General features: G+C 42.4%; 1 protein-coding gene and 2 long non-coding RNA genes across 4 annotated transcripts in view; 1 reads left to right on the top strand and 2 right to left on the bottom strand.

Moving 5' to 3' along the window:
- Positions 1-1,520: 1,520 nt before the first annotated feature.
- LOC123354147 lies at positions 1,521-6,054 on the bottom strand. Its single transcript, XR_006574631.1, has 2 exons — positions 3,521-6,054; positions 1,521-1,869 (listed from the first exon to the last, which is right to left on the bottom strand). It is a non-coding gene; the product is annotated as an uncharacterized LOC123354147 (long non-coding RNA).
- Positions 6,055-10,159: 4,105 nt separating this feature from the next.
- On the bottom strand, positions 10,160-18,671 carry LOC123354348 (centromere protein S-like). Of its 2 annotated transcripts, XM_044996313.1 has the most exons (6): positions 18,522-18,671; positions 16,535-16,658; positions 15,100-15,133; positions 12,323-12,389; positions 12,012-12,085; positions 10,742-10,860 (listed from the first exon to the last, which is right to left on the bottom strand). In XM_044996313.1, the coding sequence occupies exons 1-5, from the start codon at positions 18,567-18,569 to the stop codon at positions 12,038-12,040; spliced, it is 321 nt and encodes a 106-aa protein (XP_044852248.1). In that variant the 5' UTR covers positions 18,570-18,671; the 3' UTR covers positions 10,742-10,860; positions 12,012-12,037. The 2 variants fall into 2 exon arrangements, with proteins under 2 accessions (XP_044852247.1, XP_044852248.1); XM_044996312.1 differs by lacking the exons at positions 12,012-12,085; positions 18,522-18,671 and adding an exon at positions 18,422-18,516 and having other exon boundaries at positions 10,160-10,860.
- The window catches only part of LOC123354349, a 57,108-nt gene continuing 52,955 nt past the window's right edge, over positions 18,609-22,761 (top strand). The window contains exon 1 of the long non-coding RNA XR_006574733.1: positions 18,609-18,709. This is a non-coding gene — a long non-coding RNA (uncharacterized LOC123354349). The remainder of the gene's footprint in view (positions 18,710-22,761) is intronic.

The following is a 22,761-nucleotide window of genomic DNA, read 5'->3' as shown; positions in this document are numbered from 1 at the left end:
AGGTCACTGATTTAGAGTGATCTGGATCTCTTGGTAAACTGGATACATGCAAACAATATGCACTGTAATATGGCTTAACTGTATATGTCTAGGAACAAACAATGTAGACCATACTTACATGATGTGGGACTCTATCCTAGGAAGCAGTGAGAGAAAAAGATTTGGGGATTGTAGTGGATAATCAGATGAATATAAGCTCCCAATGTGATGCTGTGACCACAAGGAAAAAAAAATAGGAAATAATTGGAGATTGGTAATCTCCTAGAGCTGGGAGGGACCCTGAAAGGTCATTGAGTCCAGCCCCCTGCCTTCACTAGCAGAACCAATTTTTGCCCCAGATCCCTAAGTGGCCTCTTCAAGGATTGAACTCACAACCCTGGGTTTAGCAGGCCAATGCTCAAACCACTGAGCTACCCTTCCCCCCCTGAGCTAATGTAATAACTGGGATGCATAAACAGGGGAATCTCAGGTAGGGTAGAGAGGTTATTTCACTGCTGTATTTGGCACTGATGTGACTGCTGCTGGAATACTGCTCCAATTCTGGTGCCCATAATTCAAGAAAGATGTTAATAAATTGAAGCGGGTTCAGAGAAGAGCCATGAAAATGATGAAAGGATTAGAAAACATATCTTATAGTGATACTCAAGGAGCTCAATTATTTAGCTTAACAAAGAAGATTAAGAGGTGATTTAATTACAGTCTATAAGAATCTACATGGGGAACAAATATTAGCTCTGCATTCTAGCAGAGAAATGTATAAAATGATCCAATGGGTGGAAGTTGAAGCTAGACAAATTCAGACTAGAAACAAGGTGTAAATTTTTAAAATTGAGTACTTGATCATTGGAACAATTTACTAAGTGGTGGATTCTCCATCATTGACAATTTTTAAATCAAGATTGGACGTTTATAACTGAAAGATATGCCATAGGAATTATTTGGGAAAATTCTATGGGTTATACAGGAGGTCAAACTAGGTGATCACAACAGTCCCATCTTGTCTTGGAATCTATGAAGCTTACTTTTAATTTATACTAAACAGTAATGTGTCTCATGTATAGGTTAATGTTGACACAAAAAGCAAACTACTGGTAGTTGTAACAGCATTAAAGAAAGATACAGGTGCAGATATTAGAAAACAACAACACAAACTAGGTCTTTTAAGAAAAGTGAAGTCTTTTCCAGAGCAAGCTCTACAGTGATAGTATAAAGTAGGTGGTTGTACTAGATAGTGGTATGAAAAACTTAAGGAACAAGAATTTAAAAAAAGCATGATCCTTGCAGCTCCGCTATACATAATGCCATTGTAACTATTTATTAAACCTGCTCATGCAGTCCCTCCTCCCCTTAGAGGATTTTGGGAAAATGAGAACTGCAGGATCAGACCAAAAGTTGTTGGGCAGTTGACATTCAGCCTTTTATCTGAACTGTAGTGCAAATAGTAACAACTTAGTACTTTTCAAGAAGCTCAGTCTTTATGTTTGTGCTCCATTTCTATCATAGAATTATTTTTGTCTACAGAGTTCTATTCAATTTTTATTAGAGAATGAGGATGGGGAGAGTCTAATCACACTTATTACAAAGAGACAGTTCATGTCACAGATCATATTCATCCTGATTGAGGCAGCTGTTGCTAAAGCCACTCTAAAATAGATCTTCAAGAAGCTATTTTGTTAGCAGGAGGAGAAAGTCTTCTAGAAGAAGTTCCTGCAAGGGGGACTTTTCCCACGCTCCAGGTTGATGAAAGGCAGATCTCTCTTGCCAGTTGGCCAGCTGTACCTCCTCCTCCATCTGGGATATCCAGACAGCCAGTGCAGAGGGGAAAGTGAGCAAGGTGCTTCTCTTTGCATCTGTCAGTTCCTGAAAGTACTTGTAAAAAAAGAAAGAATTATTAAACTTGGGGGGGAGAAACCCTTCCTCCAAGTGAGAGAGGGCAGCCTAAAGTGTGGCTGAAAGGCACATCCTGGCACAGAGAAGAAGGTCACATAGCATCTATGTCTGTACTCCCAGCAACAGTTGCCCACTGTTTCTATTAATGTATTTCAGCAACACTGGGGCAAGCTAGCAGCGGGTAAAATCATGATTTCCCAATTACCGGTACTTTTTTTCACATGCTCTGAGTCCAGCAGTGAGACGGGGATACTTAATGTTCATAAAACATGGAATTATTCATTTGAAAAGAGCTGTTGCTGGTCACAATATTATCTTTAAGTTAACACAGTCATTCAGTTTTCATATGGTAGAGCCATATAATGATAGCTTAGGCATCTTAAAGGAACACCACCTGGAAATCTAGTCAGTTATTAAGAACTAAAAGATACTGCACCTGCCAATTTCTTTGGTCATAAAATCATCTTCCTTTTTGTTTTAAAATTATTTTCTTTTCCCTGTTGCACGAGACCCAGGCAAACAAGCTGCTTATATAAAAGAAATGGAAACTGCATACACAATAAACTGACTTTTTCCCCTCTAAGATTTCAATTAATAGTAGTCTTAATGTTACTTTCCACAGCAGGTATAAAAGACAGAAGCATTATTTTTAATCTGTGTCCTTTTAAAAATTCTGTTACTGTCTTCAACATCCTTTAAAAGTCCCACCAGAAAAATGTCAAGAGCTATCAGCTAATAAACTATCAAACTACAATGCTGTAGCTCATTCTATAATTTCAATGAAAAATCCTTTTTTAATGGTCAAGTTTATGTACTGGTTCTTGGATCTTTTTCAAAAGAGTACAGTAAATCAAATACTTAAAGCTGAAAACTCTTTAAATGGCTAATTTAATGACTTTTTTAGAAACCAGTAAAAGCATTCAATTATCTTTATAAATTAAGGTACTTTTTTAGTGTAGACACATATAGGCAGCTAAGTGACTAAGCCATTATGTTATTGAAGTATTCAGTTCAGAGCCGAGTTCCCTGTCTGGGGCTGACAAATCTCTTACGGCAAGATAGGATCATTTATAATGAAAAATGCTAACGCACTTCAACAAACTGCAGCTCCATTGAGTTGCGACCATTTCTGGGGTGGAGGAAACAGCAGCCAACTGACATGATTGTATGTGTATGTTGGGGAAGGGAAAGGGGGAATTTTTGGTCAGGGACAACTGGTCAAGCCATTATGCTTATTGAATTTCCCTAGGACTTTAATGTCAGGAGAGCAAAGAGAGGACCCCAATGTTGAAGGTCTCATCTAAATGATGTATAAACAACGTGGTACAAACAAGGCAGTTACTGTACTACCAAAGTTTATGCTTTTAAAGGCAGGTCAGCCTCTGAGGAAGTACCAAATCCCCACTAAAGTAAGGAGTGGGATAAACAAGAAGAGGAAATAGAGGGCACAGAGCAGAAAAAGGGGGAACTGCAACAAACCAATGCCTTGGGTTCTCCTGTTATTAGATCCTGGCAATTTGAGTACCCTGTGCCTCCAGATGAACTGTTGTTCACCTGGGTACAGTAAAAGGAAGAAGAGTGAATAACAAGCATTATAGACATAATGGTTTTGTATCCATTCTCAGCTTACCTTGCTGTCTTTCAATATGTGTCTTTCCTGTACTGGACGTGCAGCAGCCCCCATCATCCAGGAGACAGAAGTCAGCAGGAGAAAAAAAACAGCAGGCAGAGTGGTGGATGCATGTGGAATACTGCCTAATACAGCTCTGCAACAAGCTACTTCCCTGTCTTGCAAGTTCTCTTTTTTTCCTTTGGGCAGGAGCAAAACTTCCAGCTCAATTGTTTTTATATTTCAGCAGCACCCCCTTTTCACGTGAAAAATCAAAGAGCAATTAACTTCCCAACAATACATTGTTTGGATTTAACCCTTACTTAGAGCTTCTGGATTGTGCTGCTATTAAGTGTGAATTTGCTGTTAAATTAAGCTGCATATGCATTCTGTTTGCTAAAAAAACAAACCATAATTTCCTCACCATTATTCCTATAATGACCAGGCAGTCTTGAGTACAAAATAGGGTGATTTAGCTGCAAGTGATCCATGACTGTGGATTTTGTGCAGGGGTTTGGTGATGGGAGGAGAGGCTGCAGAGAGTCATTTTAAAAGCAGAAGCACTGCGCCTTATGCTATCCTGAATGATCAATGTTTAACCTCTAACATGGCCAAGAATCCTCCACTGCAGCAACCCACTGAAGTCATGGGTTTCAAAAAGGTAATCATTAACACATCTGAGCAAACTACATCCTGGAAGTTTTTTCTTTTTTGTGGTCACCTAGTCAGAAAGATGCTGCCCTGGCTGAATATCCTCATGGAGTGACATGTCCTGAGTTGCCCACCTAGCCTCAGTGGTGGTTTGTCTTCCTAGGACCATGGCTGCAGACTCAACACTCTTCAAAGGGACCAGAAACCTTGGGAATGGATACAGCGCTGCTGGAGGGTCTATCAGAGAACCCTTGCTTTGTTTAAAACAAGATTGAGATAACTTACAATTAATGTAAACAACTGAGCTGTTTTTTATCTTAGTGCTGTGAAGTGTAAGCTATATCACTTTCAAAGGCTTCCACATTCCCTTCACAGAAGTGAGCAATAACATCTTCAAAGAACTGTTGTGATGCTAACAGGCAGCTGGAATGAAATCCTAAAAATGCTAGGGATCCACAGAGAGCATCTAAAGAGGGAAGGGTGCAGTTTGGATCTGCCTGAAGTTCTTTGGGTGAGCATATGAGGCTCCTAAGATGAAATTTCTTTGGAACCTTTGACAGACTGAGTAATATTTGGCTCAAGGAGTCCTAGCAGTGATTTGGCGCTAGAGGACAGAGCTGAAGGCATACTGGTCTTTTGGTTTGTGAATGTATCCAACATATTTAAATTTTATACTTAATAGTTTGCATTTTGAAGAGATTTGCCAATATTAACTAAATAGCTGCCACTAGTCATGAGGTGTCTAGGCTCTGTCCAGCAGTTGGCAAGGAAAGGGTTAACCTTCTGCCTCGGAGAAGCATCAATCAGCCCAGAGTGCAGGAGTTTTCAGGAAGGGCAGCTGTGTAGAATGAATTATTTCTCCCTCCCAGGCCATTATAAGAGGGGTATACTCTGGGGACCCAGGACCTCTAAAGCTTTGCCTACAGCAGAGAAAATTTCTGTGCTATGCCTAGACCACCCCCCGCAACATGGTTAATGTCCACCTAGTGCTCCAAATGGTTTACATGCCTACTAAATATAGCTGGATTGATTAAGCTTGCTTTCAGCAGAACTAAACACCAGTTTAGTCTGCACAATGTAAGTGCTAGTGTGGATGGCACTAAAATAGTACCCATAGTCTTCTGCCTACTGTCACACAGGGCACTACAGCTCTTTCAGAATCTCTTGTTTCTGTGGGCCTCACCAGGAACTATGGGAGATGTACCCAGAGAACACTGACACTATTTAGAAGAGTGCTAGTGTGGAATAGTTCAGAACACTAATCAGCATGGGTCTATTCTCCCCTGCTTTCCGTTCAATTAGGAACAGTTAGTCCTTTAATTTAGATGGGAGAGTAATATTAGGGAAGGAAATAATACTCAGTCATTCCTGGCTCTTAAATTCTGTGCTCATTCCTATAATGACGGATGATTATCCCCTTTCTAGAGATGGTAAAACTAAAGCTGAGAAAGGTTGCACAGAATCACATGGCAAGACAATATCAGAACTGGGAAGAGATTTTAAAAATCCTGATTCTGAAGCCTCTTCTCTAATCAATAGTCTTTGCTATGCTACTTTTAGATCATAATTCTAAAAATATTATCCTATCTCTGCAGTCTTGCCAACTCTGAGCATTAAAAAATCATGAGTCTGTTTATTTTTAAAAAATAGATTTGGGGTTCTTTATATTTGCCTTCTAGTTTCTGAGTCTTTAGGGTACACTTGGTCATATTTTCAAGCTTTTTTCCACAACCATGAGGGCCTTTATTTTTATTTATTTAAATTAAAACAGAGATTCTTATGAAATCACGACTCCAGGAGCTCAGGCTTTATGAAAAACACCAAATATCACAGATGTTGGCAACACTGTCTCAGTTGCCATAATGCTAAGAAACAGTTAAAGAGAACTCCATGCTGAGTGCCATGTGAAATAGTAGTTTAAAGAGACTCACTCCTCATGGAGTCATTTCCACCCAAAAATTCAACAGCTGAAGTCTTCCACAGCTCATATAGGAACAAATTCACACAGCACCAGAAGTTCTGTGGAGCAGACAGTATCAAATGGCAGATCAGCCTCAACATTAGACACTTCTATGGACTTTATAGCCTCTTTCCCAGAATGGCTAAATAAATAATCTGATTTAAAAAGTGAATAAATTAAATATCACACGGAGTAGTAGGAGGACCCAAATGATGAAACGATTGAACAATGTCAATGGCACAAATATTTTTAAGGATATAACCACCAGGGGTTTGGTGTCATAATAAGCCAGTCACCTGTTTCAGAATTCTAAATATTTCTGATCTGGTTGGCTGCTATAGTAGGGTAGTGAGTGCTCTGCACCACTGTGACTCCAGAGACTCCAGTTTAATTTTCAGACATAACCCCCATTTCCCAGACCCTCTGAAGGTGACAATGCTATGGAGGAGTCACACTCAGCTAGATAGTGATCCCCTGCTGGTTGCTTTGGAAGCAGCACTGAAGCTCAGAAGAGAGGCTCCCTTGGTATAGGATTCAAACTGCTATTTCAAAGTTCACTGGGGACTGTAGGGACCTTTGAGGAACAAAACTTGTGTGGAAGCTCAACACTCAGGGTACGTCTACACTACGGGATTATTCCGAATTTGCATAAACCGGTTTTGTAAAACAGAATTTATAAAATCGGGTGGAGCGCGGCCATACTAAGCACATTAAATCGGTGGTGTGCGTCCATGGTCCGTGGCTAGCGTCGATTTCTGGAGCGTTGCACTGTGGGTAGCTATTCCCTAGCTATCCCATAGTTCCCGCAGCCTCCCCCGCCCCTTGGAACTTCCGGGTTGAGATCCCAGTGCCTGATGGGGCAAAAATCATTGTCGCGGGTGGTTCTGGGTAAATGTCGTCAGTCACTCCTTCGTCTGGGAAAGCAACGGCAGACAAGCATTTCGCGCCTTTTTCCCCTGGATTGCCCTGGCAGATGCCATAGCATGGCAATCATGGAGCTTTTTTTGCCATTTGTGACTCTCACCGTATGTGTACTAGATGCCGCTCACAGAGGCGATTCAGCAGCGCTACACAGAAGCATGCTTTTGCTTTTGCATGACAGCAGAGATGGTTACTAGCCATATTGCACCATCCAAACCCTTCCATAAATTGGAACTGAGGATGATCATGGCTACCAGTCCTTTTGTACCATTTGCTGCTAGTGCCCCTGGTCAATCAGCCAGGGGCGCAAAAGCCAAGAGTGGTTACTAGCCATATTGCACCTTCCATCGTTTTGTACCATTGGCTGCTGTCATAAGTGCCCCTGGCCGATCAGCCAGGGGCGCAAAAGCAAAAATTGGGAATGACTCCCTGAGTCAATCCCTCCTTTTTGGTATCTAAAAATAGAATCAGTGCTGCCTAATATAGGCAAGTGTGCTAGAGAACCACCTGCTCTGTGTCAGAGCCCGCAGAAATTATTATCTGTATGCTATTCACAGGGGGTGCTCCTGTAACAACCCCACCTGTTGATTCCGTTCTTCCCCCAGCCTTTCTTGGCTACCGTAGCATTGTCCCCCCACTTGTGTGATGAATTAATAAAGAATGCAGGAATAAGACACACTGACTTGTTAGTGAGAAATGAGTGGAAGGCAGCCTCCAGCTGCTATGATAGTCCAGACAGGACATTAAGCAGTGTGTAGGAGAGAAGTCCAGCATCCCACTGCTAGTCCAGGGGCAACTGAATCTTTTCTTTACACATGAAGGGTGGGGGCTGATGGAGCTCAGCCCCCTGTTGCTATGATGAGGATGGTTACCAGCCATATTGCACCATCCATCCACCAGAAAAAATTAGGGCCAATAGGCTGATGACGAGGACGGTTACCAGTCCTTTTGTACCATCAGCTGAGGCTGATGATGAGGATGGATTTCCATCATTTTGTACGATCAGCTTATGCTGATGATGAGGATGGATTTCCATCCTTTTGTACCATCAGCCGCCCATGGCGGGGGGGGAGCAAGGATGTTGGTGTTGAGTGCTGCACTATCGCGTCTATCTGCAGCATTCAGTAAAGATAGGGTGACATGTAAAAGAGTCAGAGGATTGTTTTACCTTTCGCTTCTGGGGGTGGGTGGGGGGTGGGTGAGTAGATTGCCAAGCTATGCCCTGACCCGCGGGCACTGTGTTTGACCCTAGAAGCATTTGGAGCTCAGCCAAGAATGCAAATAATTTTAGGAGGCTGCAGGAACTGTGGGATAGCTTCAGTCCTCCAGTCCATGCGCATCCATTTGATTCTTTGGCTTTCCGTTACGCTTGTCACGCTGCAGTGCGCTGAGTCCCTGCTATGGCGTCTGTCTGGAGATTTTTAAAAAAGGATTCTGAATTTCATCTTCTGTAACGGAGCGCTGATAGAACGGATAGAACGGATTTGCCTGCCCTTACAGCGATCACATCCGCATGGTCCATGCGGGAGCTCTTTTTTTTATTTTGATTTCGGACTGCATCGCCACCCGTGCTGATCGGAGCTCCACGCTGGGCAAACAGGAAATATTCAAAAGTTCGCGGGGCTTTTCCTGTTTACCTGACCACTGCATCCGAGTTCAGATTGCGGTCCAGAGCGGTCACTGGTGCACTGTGGGATAGCTCCCGGAGGCCAATACCGTCGATCAGCGTCCACACTAACCCTAATCCGATATGTTAATACCGATACTAGCGTTACTCCTCTCGTTAGGGAGGAGTACAGAAACCGGTTTAAAGAGCCATTAAAATCGATATAAGGTGCCTCCTAGTGTGGACGGTTTTGGCGTTAAATCGGTTTTACGCTCCTAAAACCGATTTAAACGCCTAGTGTAGACCAGGCCTCAGTCTTAGCTAGAACAGAGGGGCACAGAGAAATTCAACTATGAATGCAATTTTTTCCCTGGAAAGAGAGTGATATAAAACTCATCCAGACAAATCTTTGAGCATATATCCTCTTCCCACAAAAACAGGACAGGGAAACGAGGTATTTGTTAATTTGGGAGAGGCATCTGATTGGTATATTCAGTGGTCGAAGACCAAGGATTCATTTCATTTACTGTTATATAGGAGTTTTGACATAATAGAAATGTAGGGCTGGAAGGGAGGTCACCAACTCCAGCCCCCAAACCTAGACCCTGACAGGTGTTTGTCAACCTGTTCTTAAAACCCTCCAATGATGGGGATTCCACAATCTCCCCTGAAAGCCTATTCCACAGCTTAACTACCCTTAGAGTTGGAAAGTTTTTCCAAATACTTAACCTAAATCTACCTTGCTGCAGATTATGCCCATTACTTCTTGTCCTACCTTTAGTGGACATGGAAATCATTGTCCTCTTTATAACAGCCCTTAAAATATCTGAACACTTATCAGGTCTCGTCTCAGTCCCCTTTTCTCAAGACTAAACATGCCCAGTTTAACCTTTCCTCATAGGTTAGTTTTTCTAAACCTTTTATCATTTTTGTTGCTCTCCTCTGAATTCTCTCCAATTTATCCACCTCTTTCCTAAAGTGTGGCACCCAGAATTGGCAAGTTATCCAGCTGAGGCCTCACCAGCGATAAGCAGAATGGGACAATTACCTCCTAGGTCTTACATATGACATTCGTCTTAATATACCCCTGAATGATATTAATCTTTTTTGCAACTGCATCACATGTTCAAATAGACACAGATTCATTGAGTTGAGAAAGTCCATAAGGCAGAGTGCTAACTGGGAACAGCTCAGGATGACTGAGTAGCACAAGGTAAGTATAAGTTCTGGAAAGGGCAAAAAAGAAGCTACTAAAGAGGCCAGTCTTATCCCCCTACATATTAGAATCAGAATAATTATTTAGAAGTGACCCTGACTCATAGATCCCATCCACCGTAAAGAAGGTTGAGGACACATCCAATAGTAGTCCAACATTTTGACTTTAGCCAGAAGGTCTGGCAGCAGCAGAGAAGATGATAGGTTGTCAGTATCTTCTATTTCATCTAAACACAAGGGCTTGAAGTACAGCTTGTTCATCCTAATTAAAATGAGAGTGTTGCACACAAATAATTTCACTTGGGAAAATTATGCAGGAAAATTTAATAGCCAAAAAGAATGACAAGCTGAAAAATGTTTATACACTTCAATAAAACAGCAACCAATAAGTGTGGAGTATCACAATTCAGACTGGCAATTTGAAGAAGATAACCACAAATGACATGGAGGATTGCCAGAAAGATCCCTTCACACTCTCTAGATTCTTTTATGTGGCTAGGTAAAGGATATCTTGCTTTAGAGTTTCAAGCACTCAATAATAAATTCTCTTTTGTGAAATATAAATAGAAAAACATGAAAATATTATGGCAATACTTGTCTTTGTAAACCTTCCTTTGATGACTTCTAAAAAGCTTTTGATATTGATGCCTGTTTTTGCATATGGAACTAAAATATTAATCATGTTCACCTAAAACCTAAGGACTCAAAGCTATAGCTACCCCACAAAGGCATCTCCCAATGGAGTTCCCATACAAATAGGCTGCTGTTGTTTCCCTAAGATAGTATTAGATCCTTACTGCTCCATGTTTCAAAGCAGAGAACAAGCAAAGAAGTGGTTTGAGAGGAAGATCACGCCATGTTGGAATCCTCACTCTCAGCCATAACAGCCTCCACCTGCTCATCAGAGGTGGTTCTTCCTTTTGCTGCGCTGGACTTCTTTTTCTTCCTTTCCTTTTGTTCCAGATTATTCAACGCAAGCTCTTCACTTTTCTGGGTGATATACCTTAGCTAACAACAGAGAATTAATCAGTCATCTGCTGGGGACTCAGCCTGTTCACACACCCTAAGAAAACAAGCTGGCCAACTTCCTGTCTACAGACAGAAACATTCCACACACCAGTAGGGCCAGGCACCAGCTGTCTTATTTTTTTGGATAAAACCTTCAGTCTCAGTTGGATTTCTGTAGAAACATTTTAGCGAGCTGAGATCCCAGTGCTGGATCAGGGCCTTGGCTTCGATGTTGTACCCTGTTCCCTGACTAGCACACAGTGAGGCTTTGGCTACACTTACACTTCAAAGCTCTCCCAGCGCTGTCCGTACTCCACCTCCCTGTGGGGAATAACGTACAGCGCTGGGAGCCGCGCTCCCAGCGCTGGGGCTTTGACCACACTGGCGCTTTGCAGCGCCGCAATTTGCAGCGCTGGAGAGGGTGTGTTTTCACACCCTGCTGCAGCGCTGCAAATTTGTAAGTGTAGCCAAGCCCTTAGTAACAGATATGTTTACACAGATTTGTAGCTAGCACAGTTGTACTTTCAGTATGGAGAGAACACAATAATCTTGTATCTCCTCACAGACACACCACACCCAATAAAGTTATACTGCATCTGGTAGTTAGGAATATAAAATACAGCTCCAATCCTCACCAATTCTTCTGAGATGGGCTTGTGTCACATGTTCCACATGGAAGGAAAAAAGTTACCCAGATAAGGCTAAAATTAGCAGCTGAGGCATGCTTGCAGAGAAGTGTACAAGCTTGCACAGAAGTACCTGTTTAGACTGTAAGCTCCTCAGAACAAGGTCTGTATCTCTGGTTTCTGTGCAATGCCAAACACAATGTTGGTGCTTAACAAATACTTGTTCTAATGTGAAGGATTTATGTTCTCTTCCTGATGAAGTTTAGATGCTTACCAGGATAGCTGTTACATGTAACAGCTAAGTTATGTGGAATGGACATTGGATCTCATAGAGGCCATCATATGACAGAATACTTACAGAAATCTGGGAAGAATAATCTCCACTTTACTGATGTGTTAGGTCATTTAGCAGCTTTGACGAGATTTCCCTGACCCGAAACTCAAAAACATGACAGGAAAAACAAAAGAATCTCTTTCCAAGTCTGAAGATATTGTAACATGTTCATAGGGGGTTATGTTCTGTACCTGGAGCCTCAGCAGCTTTGCTGTATCTAGGACATGGCTGATGCTCCAGCTGTAGTCAGATCTGTGCTACTATACTGAGGAAGAAATTTCAAAAACTAGAACAGGATAAAAAAGAAATCAAACTGATCGCCAAGGATGCTGGTTGGGAGATTGGTCTTGCCAGCCCACTATCCATATCTTTTTCTGGGTTATAATTTAACAACAGGTGTTAATTTCACCACCTACTGTTTTTATGCAGATGATCCTGGGAATACTCATGTAATTTATTAGGAATAAAATGGGGGGAGGGGAGGGAAAGGTGTTAATCTCACCAAAGAGTTGCTCCTCCTGGCCAAAAGCTTCACATCTTCTGAATTGATTACAGTTCGTTTTCCATGCCTGCATGAAATTTAAAAAAAACAACCAGTTTTCAGTATGTTTGCTGAGACCTGTAGCAAAGGGGTGTTAAAAAACACTAAGTAAAAAGGTCTGTACACCGAACCATGGGATCTCTGACCTTTATCTGACCATCTTAGAATGAGATAGATCAGCAAGAGTCCCCAGTCACTCTTATTTATGATAACAGGTGATATTTAGACAGCACTTTTCTTTTTATCCAGGGGTCTCAATGCTCTTTACAAAGATGGAGATTATCCTGATTTTGCAATGCCCCTTAGGGTGCTAAGCATTTCACAGAAGACGTAAAAAGAAACAGTCCCTGCCACAAAGATCTTACAAGTTAAATTGATGAGGAAAACAGGCATCGAGCATTCAAGCCACTTGTCTAAAACTCACATAGTGAATCAATTTCAGAACTGGCAACAAGTCTTTGTTACACACTGTGACAGTCGACTCCCCTGCACAAAGAAGGACCTTGCTCTTAAATAGGACCTCTATCTCTCTGCCACATACTCACACTGAGAAGCTCCAGACCCGGGAGTCAACTTTGCCCCTTTCTTGTGGGCCCCTACATAGAGAGACCACTGTTCCATGGGGATGTGCCAGTAGTTGAGACAATCAAAATCGGCAGCCTTCGATCACAGTCTTGATGGCTTTTCAGTCCTTCAATGAGATGTTAAACACCTTTCCCGGGCAGTGAGCATGTCCAAGATTGTGCAGTCACAGCACTAAATATTTCCACACGTAGTATGAAATAAGTTCATAATCTGACATGGACATCTCCCATTCTGTCATACTCACCATCATCCACTTCAAGTGCAAGGCACATTTCTTCAGCTAGCCTTCTCTAACACAAACATAGTGCACATATTTGTTTAAAAAAAAAAAATCTACCCAAACACTACACACAATTTCCTCTCTAGGAAGAGAATTAGAGAGAAAATGAACCACACATGATGGATGTTAGTCACATCACTTAATGGTTTAATGGAAGGTGCTCAGATTCTATGGTGATGATGGCAATAGAAGAACCTATATAGAACTGAAAATTGGCACCTCAAACAATGCAGCTCCCTCTAAACACCATCTTAGGTTACTGGGTCAGTTTTGACCCAGAGTGCCACCTACTGAATCCCCAGCACCACTTAAAGCTCCCTAGTTCAACTGGATAAGACACACCCATACTGCTAAGCACTGAGAGCTTGTGAGTCATCTAGTCCCACTCATTTAGATGACAATGCATTTCCCTGTCATCTAAAGACACTGATTTAAAGCTATCACTTGCTAAAAAATAAACCCTTCCAGTGACCCAGAGGAAGAAGTGTGCTGGCAGGCAGCCACACAGGCAGATGATGTAACACTGGGAGGGGAAGGCCTCTTGAGAAGAGAGGCCTGAAAGAGATGTCCCAGGTAGCACAGAACAAGGTGTAAGACAAGAGTGAGGAGGCTGCAGAGGGGTGTTTAGGAAAGAAGCCTTGGAAGAGCAATGAGAGTGAAGATGTAGATATGGGTGAAGTTGTGCAGGGTCTTGATGGAAGGAACAACAAGCTTGAACTTGATTTCAAAGATGTGGGATTCAAAAACGGGAATGACACAGTCCCAGCATCTGGGAAAGGAAGGCAATTTTAGCAGTAGTGCTTTGTACAAGCAGAGGAGTGGCAATAAATGAAGGGATGTTGAGAGAGCAGAGATACAAGGATGCTTGAGCACTTCATGTTATAAAAGTCAAGTTACAGATACCCATCAGTTTAAAGCAAATACACAGATGACCCAAAACAGAGATTTAAGATCCCCAGGGTTTTTGCATACAGAAATAATACAATTGGAAGGACGGACTGTTGGCACCAAACCTGACTTGTTAGTACACTGAAAAGCTTCAGCCTCTACAGTCCTCAGTCATTCAAATGGTTTCATAAAAACTTTCAATAGCAATAATTTTCTGTTACCCACAGTTCTAATTGAACAGATGAGCACAAATCAAGGCACATCACACAACAGAAGTTTTACAAGCTTAAAGCCAACTACTGCTAATCCATTCTTCAAGAAACACTACTACTGATAATAAGCACAGCAAAATGATAACCTCTGACTGTGGTTACTGTGCTGTATTTATCCAGACACCTGCATGCAATTACATTAGAGAGAACACAATTCACACACAAGACTACACTCAGGAAGCAACTTTCAATACTAGGGCTTTATTATCCTCTAGGTAATTTATTTATTTTGTATTGTGTATGGTTGTTTTTTTTTCCTTCCATGGTACAAACTGACAAAGAAATTCTGAGACCAGCAGATAGGAGGAGGAAAACAAGCCACAGTATTATCCAGAGTCCTTAAGACATTATTCACATCCATTAAAACAGTTTCTGAGTCAAGCACTCAGCAAACTTTGGAAAATGCCCCGACAGCTTTCAATCAACACTACCAATACAGACAGTGCACTCAGATGAAAAAAAAATTCAACTCTTGACCTCAACCAAACAATGAATACTGAATAAAAGCTATGTTTTAATTCAGCATGGGTACAGTATCTGTTACCTAACCTCACAATTGCCCACCAAATGAAAAGCAGGCTGGGCCCCTTGAAAAATGCAGAAAGTATAGGCACTCTCAAATACAATGGGATAGGAGGATAGGAAAGAGAGGTCATTCTGTATCCAAATATGTCACTGAATAGAGAGCAAAAAAAACAAGACTTTGTACCTACCTTGCAAACATTTCAAGGTCTTTTGCAAAATTTTCTGAAAGAAAAATTTAAAAAAGACATTTCACACAAACACTTTCTAAAAAGTCAACAAGATTAAATCTATTTCATTTCTATAGCAATTATGGTGGCCAATAATAACGTCTCTTGTACAGAACACCTTTTGACTCAAATCATTTCAGAAAATACATATAAGCAACAACGCTTAAAATGTCACCATCCTTAGGAATGAAGGGCAGCACCCATGCAAACAAGCAGAGTAAAATATGATGCACAACAGCGTGGGGATGTGATGGATATTTTTGGATAGGGACACCAGGGCAAGTCTCTGTGTATGATTATATAATAGCAATAAACTTCCACTCTTACAGATACTGCCCTGGGACCTTTTACATCCATGCAGAGCAAAAAGAACCTCACACTTTTAAGGTCTCAGTCTGAAAGACACAAACAGCATTATACTCAACTTATCTACCTTGGAAGCATGATGGGTTGCATTGTTCTGCTAGAATTTGAAACTGTGGTCCCATGACTTCAAGTATTACAAACTTGAATATTAGACCCTTAAGCCATCTACTCTGGGCAAACACCTACAGCTAATCTCAAGTGATTAATGTTTATAAATCTCTATCAGCGCTAAACATTATTATGGTTTCCTGCGATACTGCTGGAGAGGCCCAGTCCACATCATGGCTCTATGGCAGAAGTTGTACTTGGGGAGAAAATGACACCCTTTGGGGCTAATACCCAAGTGTTACAAGAAGTCCCGTGCACACAAAGTAGCCATGGCCTTGTTTGGTTTTTTTTAAAGCATTCCACTAATTGCATTTATTTATTTCAAAGACTAGATATAAAATGGCAGTGAAGACTGCTGGACCATTGTACATGATAATGTCTAGTTAAGGGGAGAAATGAACAATAAGCTGACTTGGTAAATAAACCCAGGTCAGAGAGCTGCTAAGCAAGCATAAGCTCCCCAGATGGCCCAAGAATGTATATAGCAGTTATCAGGCAAAACCACCTGAAGCATTTTCAATTTACCAAAAAACAAACAAGAAGTGCAGAAAACACTATTTCAAGAAACTGAATAGCTGCCATACAATAAGAAAGGCAAGCCTCATCCCTGCAGTCAGAAAAGGCGTGCTCTGCTTTCCACCATCAGGCATCAGCCAGAACAACCATGTTATCTGAAACCATCATATACATTCTTGAGACCAGTTTCTTAATGTGGGCCATTTTGTTGCATAGATGAGGCCATAAATGAGGTTTCACAAACGTTGTGTTAAGTACCCCCTTCATGCCAGGAAAATAAAGTTCATATTTCTTGTACTCTTTAAAAGTGACCCAAGACACAGTCTAATTCCAGTTCTATTTTTTAAAAAGCACTTAATCTCCACTGATTGTTCCTGTGTACAAATATAGATATGTATGGGCATACCACATTGCCTAAAGGTGATCTCTGAAATAGCTGCAATGGTTTGTTTGCTGAACTGAATGCCTTTGTCTTCTGCAACTTCTTGGCACAGACAACCAACAGTGTAGTGAACTGCAGCCTTTAGCCTCTGAAACAATCCAAAACAATTACACAGTTGACTTTACATACCAACACACCATCTCTCACATAAATTATAAAGAAACATTCACTGACTGAAAGGATAAAACATACATCATTGTTTAACAATACAGAACAAAATTATTGCAACAACAGCACATTTATGAAGTGTGTAGTGCAATAAGTGGGTATGGCGCTTTAAAATACAGGCAAAAATGGATTCCCTTACCCGTAAGGGGTTACAGTCTAAATTAAATTGGGAAAAAACAAGATGGGAAAGGAAAAGAGAGTCAATATAAAATATATTGGGAAAGCTCTATGTTCCTTAAGGATATCAAAGACTTTTAAACAAATTATTAATATTATTAAAATATTCAAGTAATAGATGTTCAATCAAATCACAGCATCAATGATACCTTGCCCTTTGCTTTTCCGTTACAAATTACCTATGATAGTTTCTGTTTACTTAGGTTTGAAACCAACACTTTTTTTTTTTTTTAAAGTTCACAATGAGCTCAGGCTACCTTTGTACAACTGATCTCATTTGTACTATGTGTGTGTATACAAAAGTAAATCCTATTTATGGCCCTGATCCAGGGAGATGCTTGGCATCTTTACGTCCCATTAACTTCAGTAGGAGTTGCAGATGCTCAGCAGCTCCAAGGACATCCTTAGAGCCTGATCCATCTGACAAATATTTAGGCCCAGATCCTCAAAGGTATTTAGGCTCCTAACTTTCCATTATTTCAACTGACGTTAGGAGCCTAAATACCTCTGAGGCTCTGGGCCTTATATGCTTATGTAGAGCTTGTTACTCTGAAGAGTCTATGAGATTACCCACAGTACCAAGCACTGCAGCAGGTGGCAAGTGGCTGAAGAATCAAGATTTGAGTGGAGATGTATGCCCTGTCCAATATCCATAACTTAATTTTGTGAGAGAGCCAGAGAAAGCACAATAATAATACAAATTAAAGATGGCATCTTTGGTGCTCTGAGGCCTTCTCATACTGTTGAAATATACTCATTTTTAAATGCTGGACTTTTTTTGTTTCCTCTGGACAGTTTGACTCTAATTTGATTCTTCCATTAGGAAACTGAAAATTTAGCACCTTGATTTGGGTTTAGGGTCTTCCAAAAATGTACAGTGAATTATATAACAGAACCATTTACTACATTATAGCATGAAAGAGGCTAGTCATGTATCAGTTCAGATACTGGCATAGCATTATTTGCACATACTCAGTCCAGCATAGAAACATATGGGAGGAAGATAGTAGAGCAATATCCCACAGTGGAAGTGGGTGGGAAAGAACTGGAAGGGACCCCATAGCTCTAGAAGGGGGTTAATGACACTTTATAGGGTATAGAGATTTTTCAAAGGCACAAATGGGAATCCTCCCCCCTAGCTAAAATACCCTTCGCAGGGGGGGTCTCCATTCTCTAAATGGGGGTGGGAATAGCATCCATGGGATGGATGGGGAGGGGGAAAACAGAGCTATTCCCAAGAGCAGGTTGGGGGGGAGGAAGGCAAGAGTTAGGAAGCGGGACCAGAGTTAGTGCAGTTGGGTGCGGTGGAGGAACATGACCCAAGGAATGAGCTGGGAGAGGCCACCCCAAAGTGATGGGAAATGCGGGCGGGGGCTCCTATCCCGAGGGGACTGGGGAAGGAGGGGAGGAAGGAGCGCCCCAGGGTGACTGGGGGAAAGGGCAGCACCCTTAGGGGCTGTGTATATTATATAGGGGGGGAGACACACTCGGGGCGGTGCCACCCACGGGGTAAAAGAGAGGGGCGGCCATTCCCCTCCGCTCCTGACAGCGAGAGGCGGCCTGGCGCCCCGGGACGGGGGAGGGGGAGGATCACCTCACCCTGTACCTGGGTGTGTAAGAGGCGCTCGCGCTCCTGCTCGCCCAACGGCTCCATGGCGCGCGCCCGGCCGGCTGTCCCCCGCGACGGGCGGAGCCCAAATCTCCCGCCCAGCGCCCACGGGGGGGCGGGGCGGAGCGGAGAGGCGGTGCCGCCAGCGGGCGGGATACGGCGCTGACCCGGCCGGGAGGAGAAAGGTGGGAGGGGAGCTGAGGGGGGAGGGATGAGGTGTGAAGAGCTGGGGGCGGACAGGGAGGGGAGCCCGGGGCCATAGAGCTGGGGGTGGGGGTGGATGGGAAGGGGAGAGAAGGGAGCATAGGAAACATTTTAGTAAAACAGCCCCTAGCCCTCTCTATAGCTGTCTGAGCCTTTACCATGTCTACAGAACTCTTGGCATCAATAACACACAATAGCAGTCAATTCCACAGCTTCATTAAATTGCCTCAGACTAATTCAGTTTTATAGCTGTTGCTTGTAACAGTTTCACTGAATATGTCACCTTGTTCCTATATTGAGCGAGTAAAAGGAGCCCTCAATTTACCTTCTCTGCCCCATTTATTATTCTGCACATTTCTGTTATATCGCCCTTTTCATCTAATCTCTTCCATCTCCACCCATTTCCATTGCAAAGGTCTTTCCATTTTTGTCTTCCCCTTTTTCCACTGTAAAACTGTCTTGATTCAGATACACCTTAACTAGCCACTAGATGTCAGCATTTTCCTATACAATAAATTTTGATAATTTCACACATGAATTATTCTCCTTTTATTCCTGAATTTTCATTTTAAGAAAGCATAAAGGTTATAATGCTGTAGCACAAGGAACAGCCTTGCCTTAATCTTGCCCTGAGATGCATAGAACTTCTAGCAATAATGTTCAATATATGTAAAGTCAGAAATTACAACCCTCCAGGATTGCCCTGGAGTCTCCAGGAATTAAAGATTAATCTTTAATTCAAGATTATCATGTGATGAAACCTCCAGGAATACAGACAACCAAAATCGGCAACCCTAAAATACAACCCCAAAACAAGACAAAAGCAGCAGTTTTCAACTGTAAACCCTTTCAGTTTTCTGGTGTTCATCAGATTGAAAAGTTTGACTGCAACATTGCCATGCTTAGCTAGGTTGTGAGGCTTGGCTCTAACTCTCTCATCACATTGGCCATCTGTGAGCTGAGGGCATTTATTTGTGATGGCAGCTGATCTGAGATACTTATGTAAACACTCTGTGCTCAGGTAAAAATGTAAGTAATTGTACTAACTGTGGAAGTTTATTTTTATAAATATTTTTTAAAATCGTTGGTGCTGAAATAATGTATCTAATTTCTAAACTAGAAATATACAGCTCTCTCAAATACTACAGGCTGATTGGATTAGGAATGGGATATATCTCAATCTAACAGTGGTTATGAAATGATGGACACAACAAATCCTATACAGTATCTTGGCAGGAGGTTAGACGAGATGACCCTTGCGGTCCCTTCTAACCCTATGAGTCTATGAATCCCTTTGCCTGTAGGTCACAATATTATTAACATGTTTATTATGAATCAGTGCTTAACAGACAACCAAGAGTAGTGCCCTAATGTGTCCCAAATAGTCTAAATAGACAAGACATACATAGGGTGGGAAGAGGTATAACACAAGTGAACAATATGATGGCTGCAAACATCATGTTAGTTCCATGTTTGTGTGTTTATTTGGTGAGGAGGTTGGGTTTAGCTAGGAGGGAAGTGAGGGACACAGGGCTAGGGATGGACAAAAGGGGCAAGTGTGGAGAGATGAAGACACTGTGAGAGAGAGGAAGTGGAAGGGTTGGAGCAAGCAGGCAGTCAGCACAGGGCAGAGGAAGTCCAGTCAAAGCTGTAGAAAGTTCTTCAAATGTTCCTGCTTTGGCTGCTTCACCTGTATTTGGCTGGAGTCTTTGGCAGGCTCCTCTCTGCTGCCCACATCAGGGAGGGACAGGCATCACCTGGGTCCTAGTGCCCCAATAACGTGGGGCATCTCCCCTGCACAGTTCCAGATACAGTGGGATCTAGGGAGAGGGGTGGTCCAGGCTAGACCCCTTTTTACTCTCTCCCTCCAGTTCAGTAGTCCCTGCTTTGGTGGCTTCTGGCCCTACCTGCTGGTGTCTCTGGTTGGCTCCATTCTGCAGCCCACATGTGGGGAGGGGAGGCACCACCTGGGTCTTGTTGCCCCCTGGGGGGGGGGAGGTCTAGACCAGTATTCACCCACGCAAGCTCATGATCCAAAACGTCTGTTAGTCTATAAGGTGCCACAGGACTCTTTGCTGCTTTTCCAGGAGGATGCACAGTTTTGGGTCCATGGTGGTGCTGGGGGGGAGAGTGACCCTGTCTGTTCCCTATTTTACCCTGTCCCCCCAAATGCAACAGTCCTTTTTTTGACTGCGTCTGCACTTCCTGGATGAAATGTATGGTTCCTCTCTGCAGACCGCTTTCGGTGGTTTGAGAGAGAGAGAGGAAGGCACCATTATTAGGACCACGATAAGGAGGCATGATGAAAATAAATCCTCTTTACAGTCATAGGTGGGGCCTAGCTGGTTACATCCTTGTTTTAATTTTTTATTTCTTGGGTGAAGAACTTGACATATTTGCTCAGTTTCCCCTTTTATGCCTGCAGCTCTCACTGCTACAACCTCTCCAGGTCATTTTGATACTGGGTTCTGTCCTGCTGTGCTTTTTGCTACACCCTCTGATCTGATGTCCCCTGTACATTTGATCCTGATTGGATTTACACCTAAGAAATACAAGGCAAAATAAGACAAAGTAGCCACAGCCATGCAGGTTGCAGAGACATGTGTAGTTGGTCAAGGAAGCCTCTGCAAAAATCTACAGCAAGTCCTGGCTACACACTAGCAGGAAATATTGCCACTTGAGATGCTTCATCACTATGACTGAAGCAATAGCAGATGAGTCATCAAACCATAGTGATGGGTGCCATAAAAGAACCTAGATAAATAGCTGGAGCACAAGGAAGTGATCCGCAGAGCAATTTAAGAACCACTGCCTTAGGTATGTGTCTCCAATCATTCAGCAGTCTAGTTTCAAGCAATGATTACACTGGAAATTATGATACCCCAAATACCATGTACAACCCTGGGTACAGGGTTGCCCTCTATCACTAGTGAACAAGACACAAGCATTCAACAACAGATGATCAAATAGGAAGATAAAGGAGTACTTGTCCCCACTACGTGCCTTAACAGAAATAACCAACAAGGGCAAGGTATGTCTATAAGAACTCTGCACAAAGCTTTCGAAACTTAGCAGGGTTTAGAGTGAAGAAAGAGTCATGACATGAACTGAGCACCATCAACAGCCTGCAGGCTCAGTTCTGTGGAGTTCTCATGAGTCTTACAGATACTGGTTTGAAGAATATGTAGCAATAAGAAGCTGTAACGAGGCCTTCACTTGCCCTTGCAACAAATCAGCCAGAGACCTCTTCTGAGTGCAATCACCAATGCCTTTTTCTTTTTAGTGTCAGCTCCCACCACCTTCTATTTACAGTGTGCTCCAAACCAGCCACCTGGGGGACAGCTAGCTTCTCCAGCCAGCAGGAATGCACAGCCTTTGGCCACGCCTCCCTTTCCTTTCTCTTCCCCCCTTCACTTTCTTCCTGCCAGCCTTATATAGCCCTGGCTAATGAGGCCCACAGGTGCTTCTCTTCTAGCAATTAGGCATGGCATACTCAGCCAGCCCCAATGAATACTTCTTAATTGGACCTGGGCTAACAGGGGCCTGGCTCAGGACCTCCTGGCTTGCACCCTGTTACAGAAGCAATCAGGGAGAGGCAAGCTTTGCACATTAATATAATAATTTAAAAAACCAAATTGTGAAAAAGCATTATCTTAAACCTCCACATAGCAGGGGAGCTAAAGCCAGAGGTGATGGCTTAGTGACTTTAGTATCAATCTTGAAATATTTAGAATCCTTGGAACCAAACTGGTTTGAATCCGTCCTAGATCAACTCAGCCCTTCTTTCCAAGGTGATATATGGAGTTCAAGATGGTAAAGGTAGAGAAAGAGTGAGTGCCTTAAAATAAGTCCTTTAGAACCAAGATCTTGCCTGTTCTGAATGGACATTAAAAATCTCATAGCACTTTAGTTACCTCCCTCCACCATTGTGCAGTGTTGCTTTGCATTGATGGTTTGCCACCCTCCACCTATTGTTGTTCTTTATCTATATGGTTAGTGAAGTTCTTAAGGCTCATGAACAATAAGAATACAA

Source organism: Mauremys mutica, chromosome 21 (assembly GCF_020497125.1).
Source record: "Mauremys mutica isolate MM-2020 ecotype Southern chromosome 21, ASM2049712v1, whole genome shotgun sequence".
Classification (NCBI taxonomy): Eukaryota; Metazoa; Chordata; order Testudines; family Geoemydidae; genus Mauremys; species Mauremys mutica.
The sequence above is the reverse complement of the archived record's forward strand: the minus strand, read 5'-3'. Positions and strand labels throughout refer to the sequence as shown.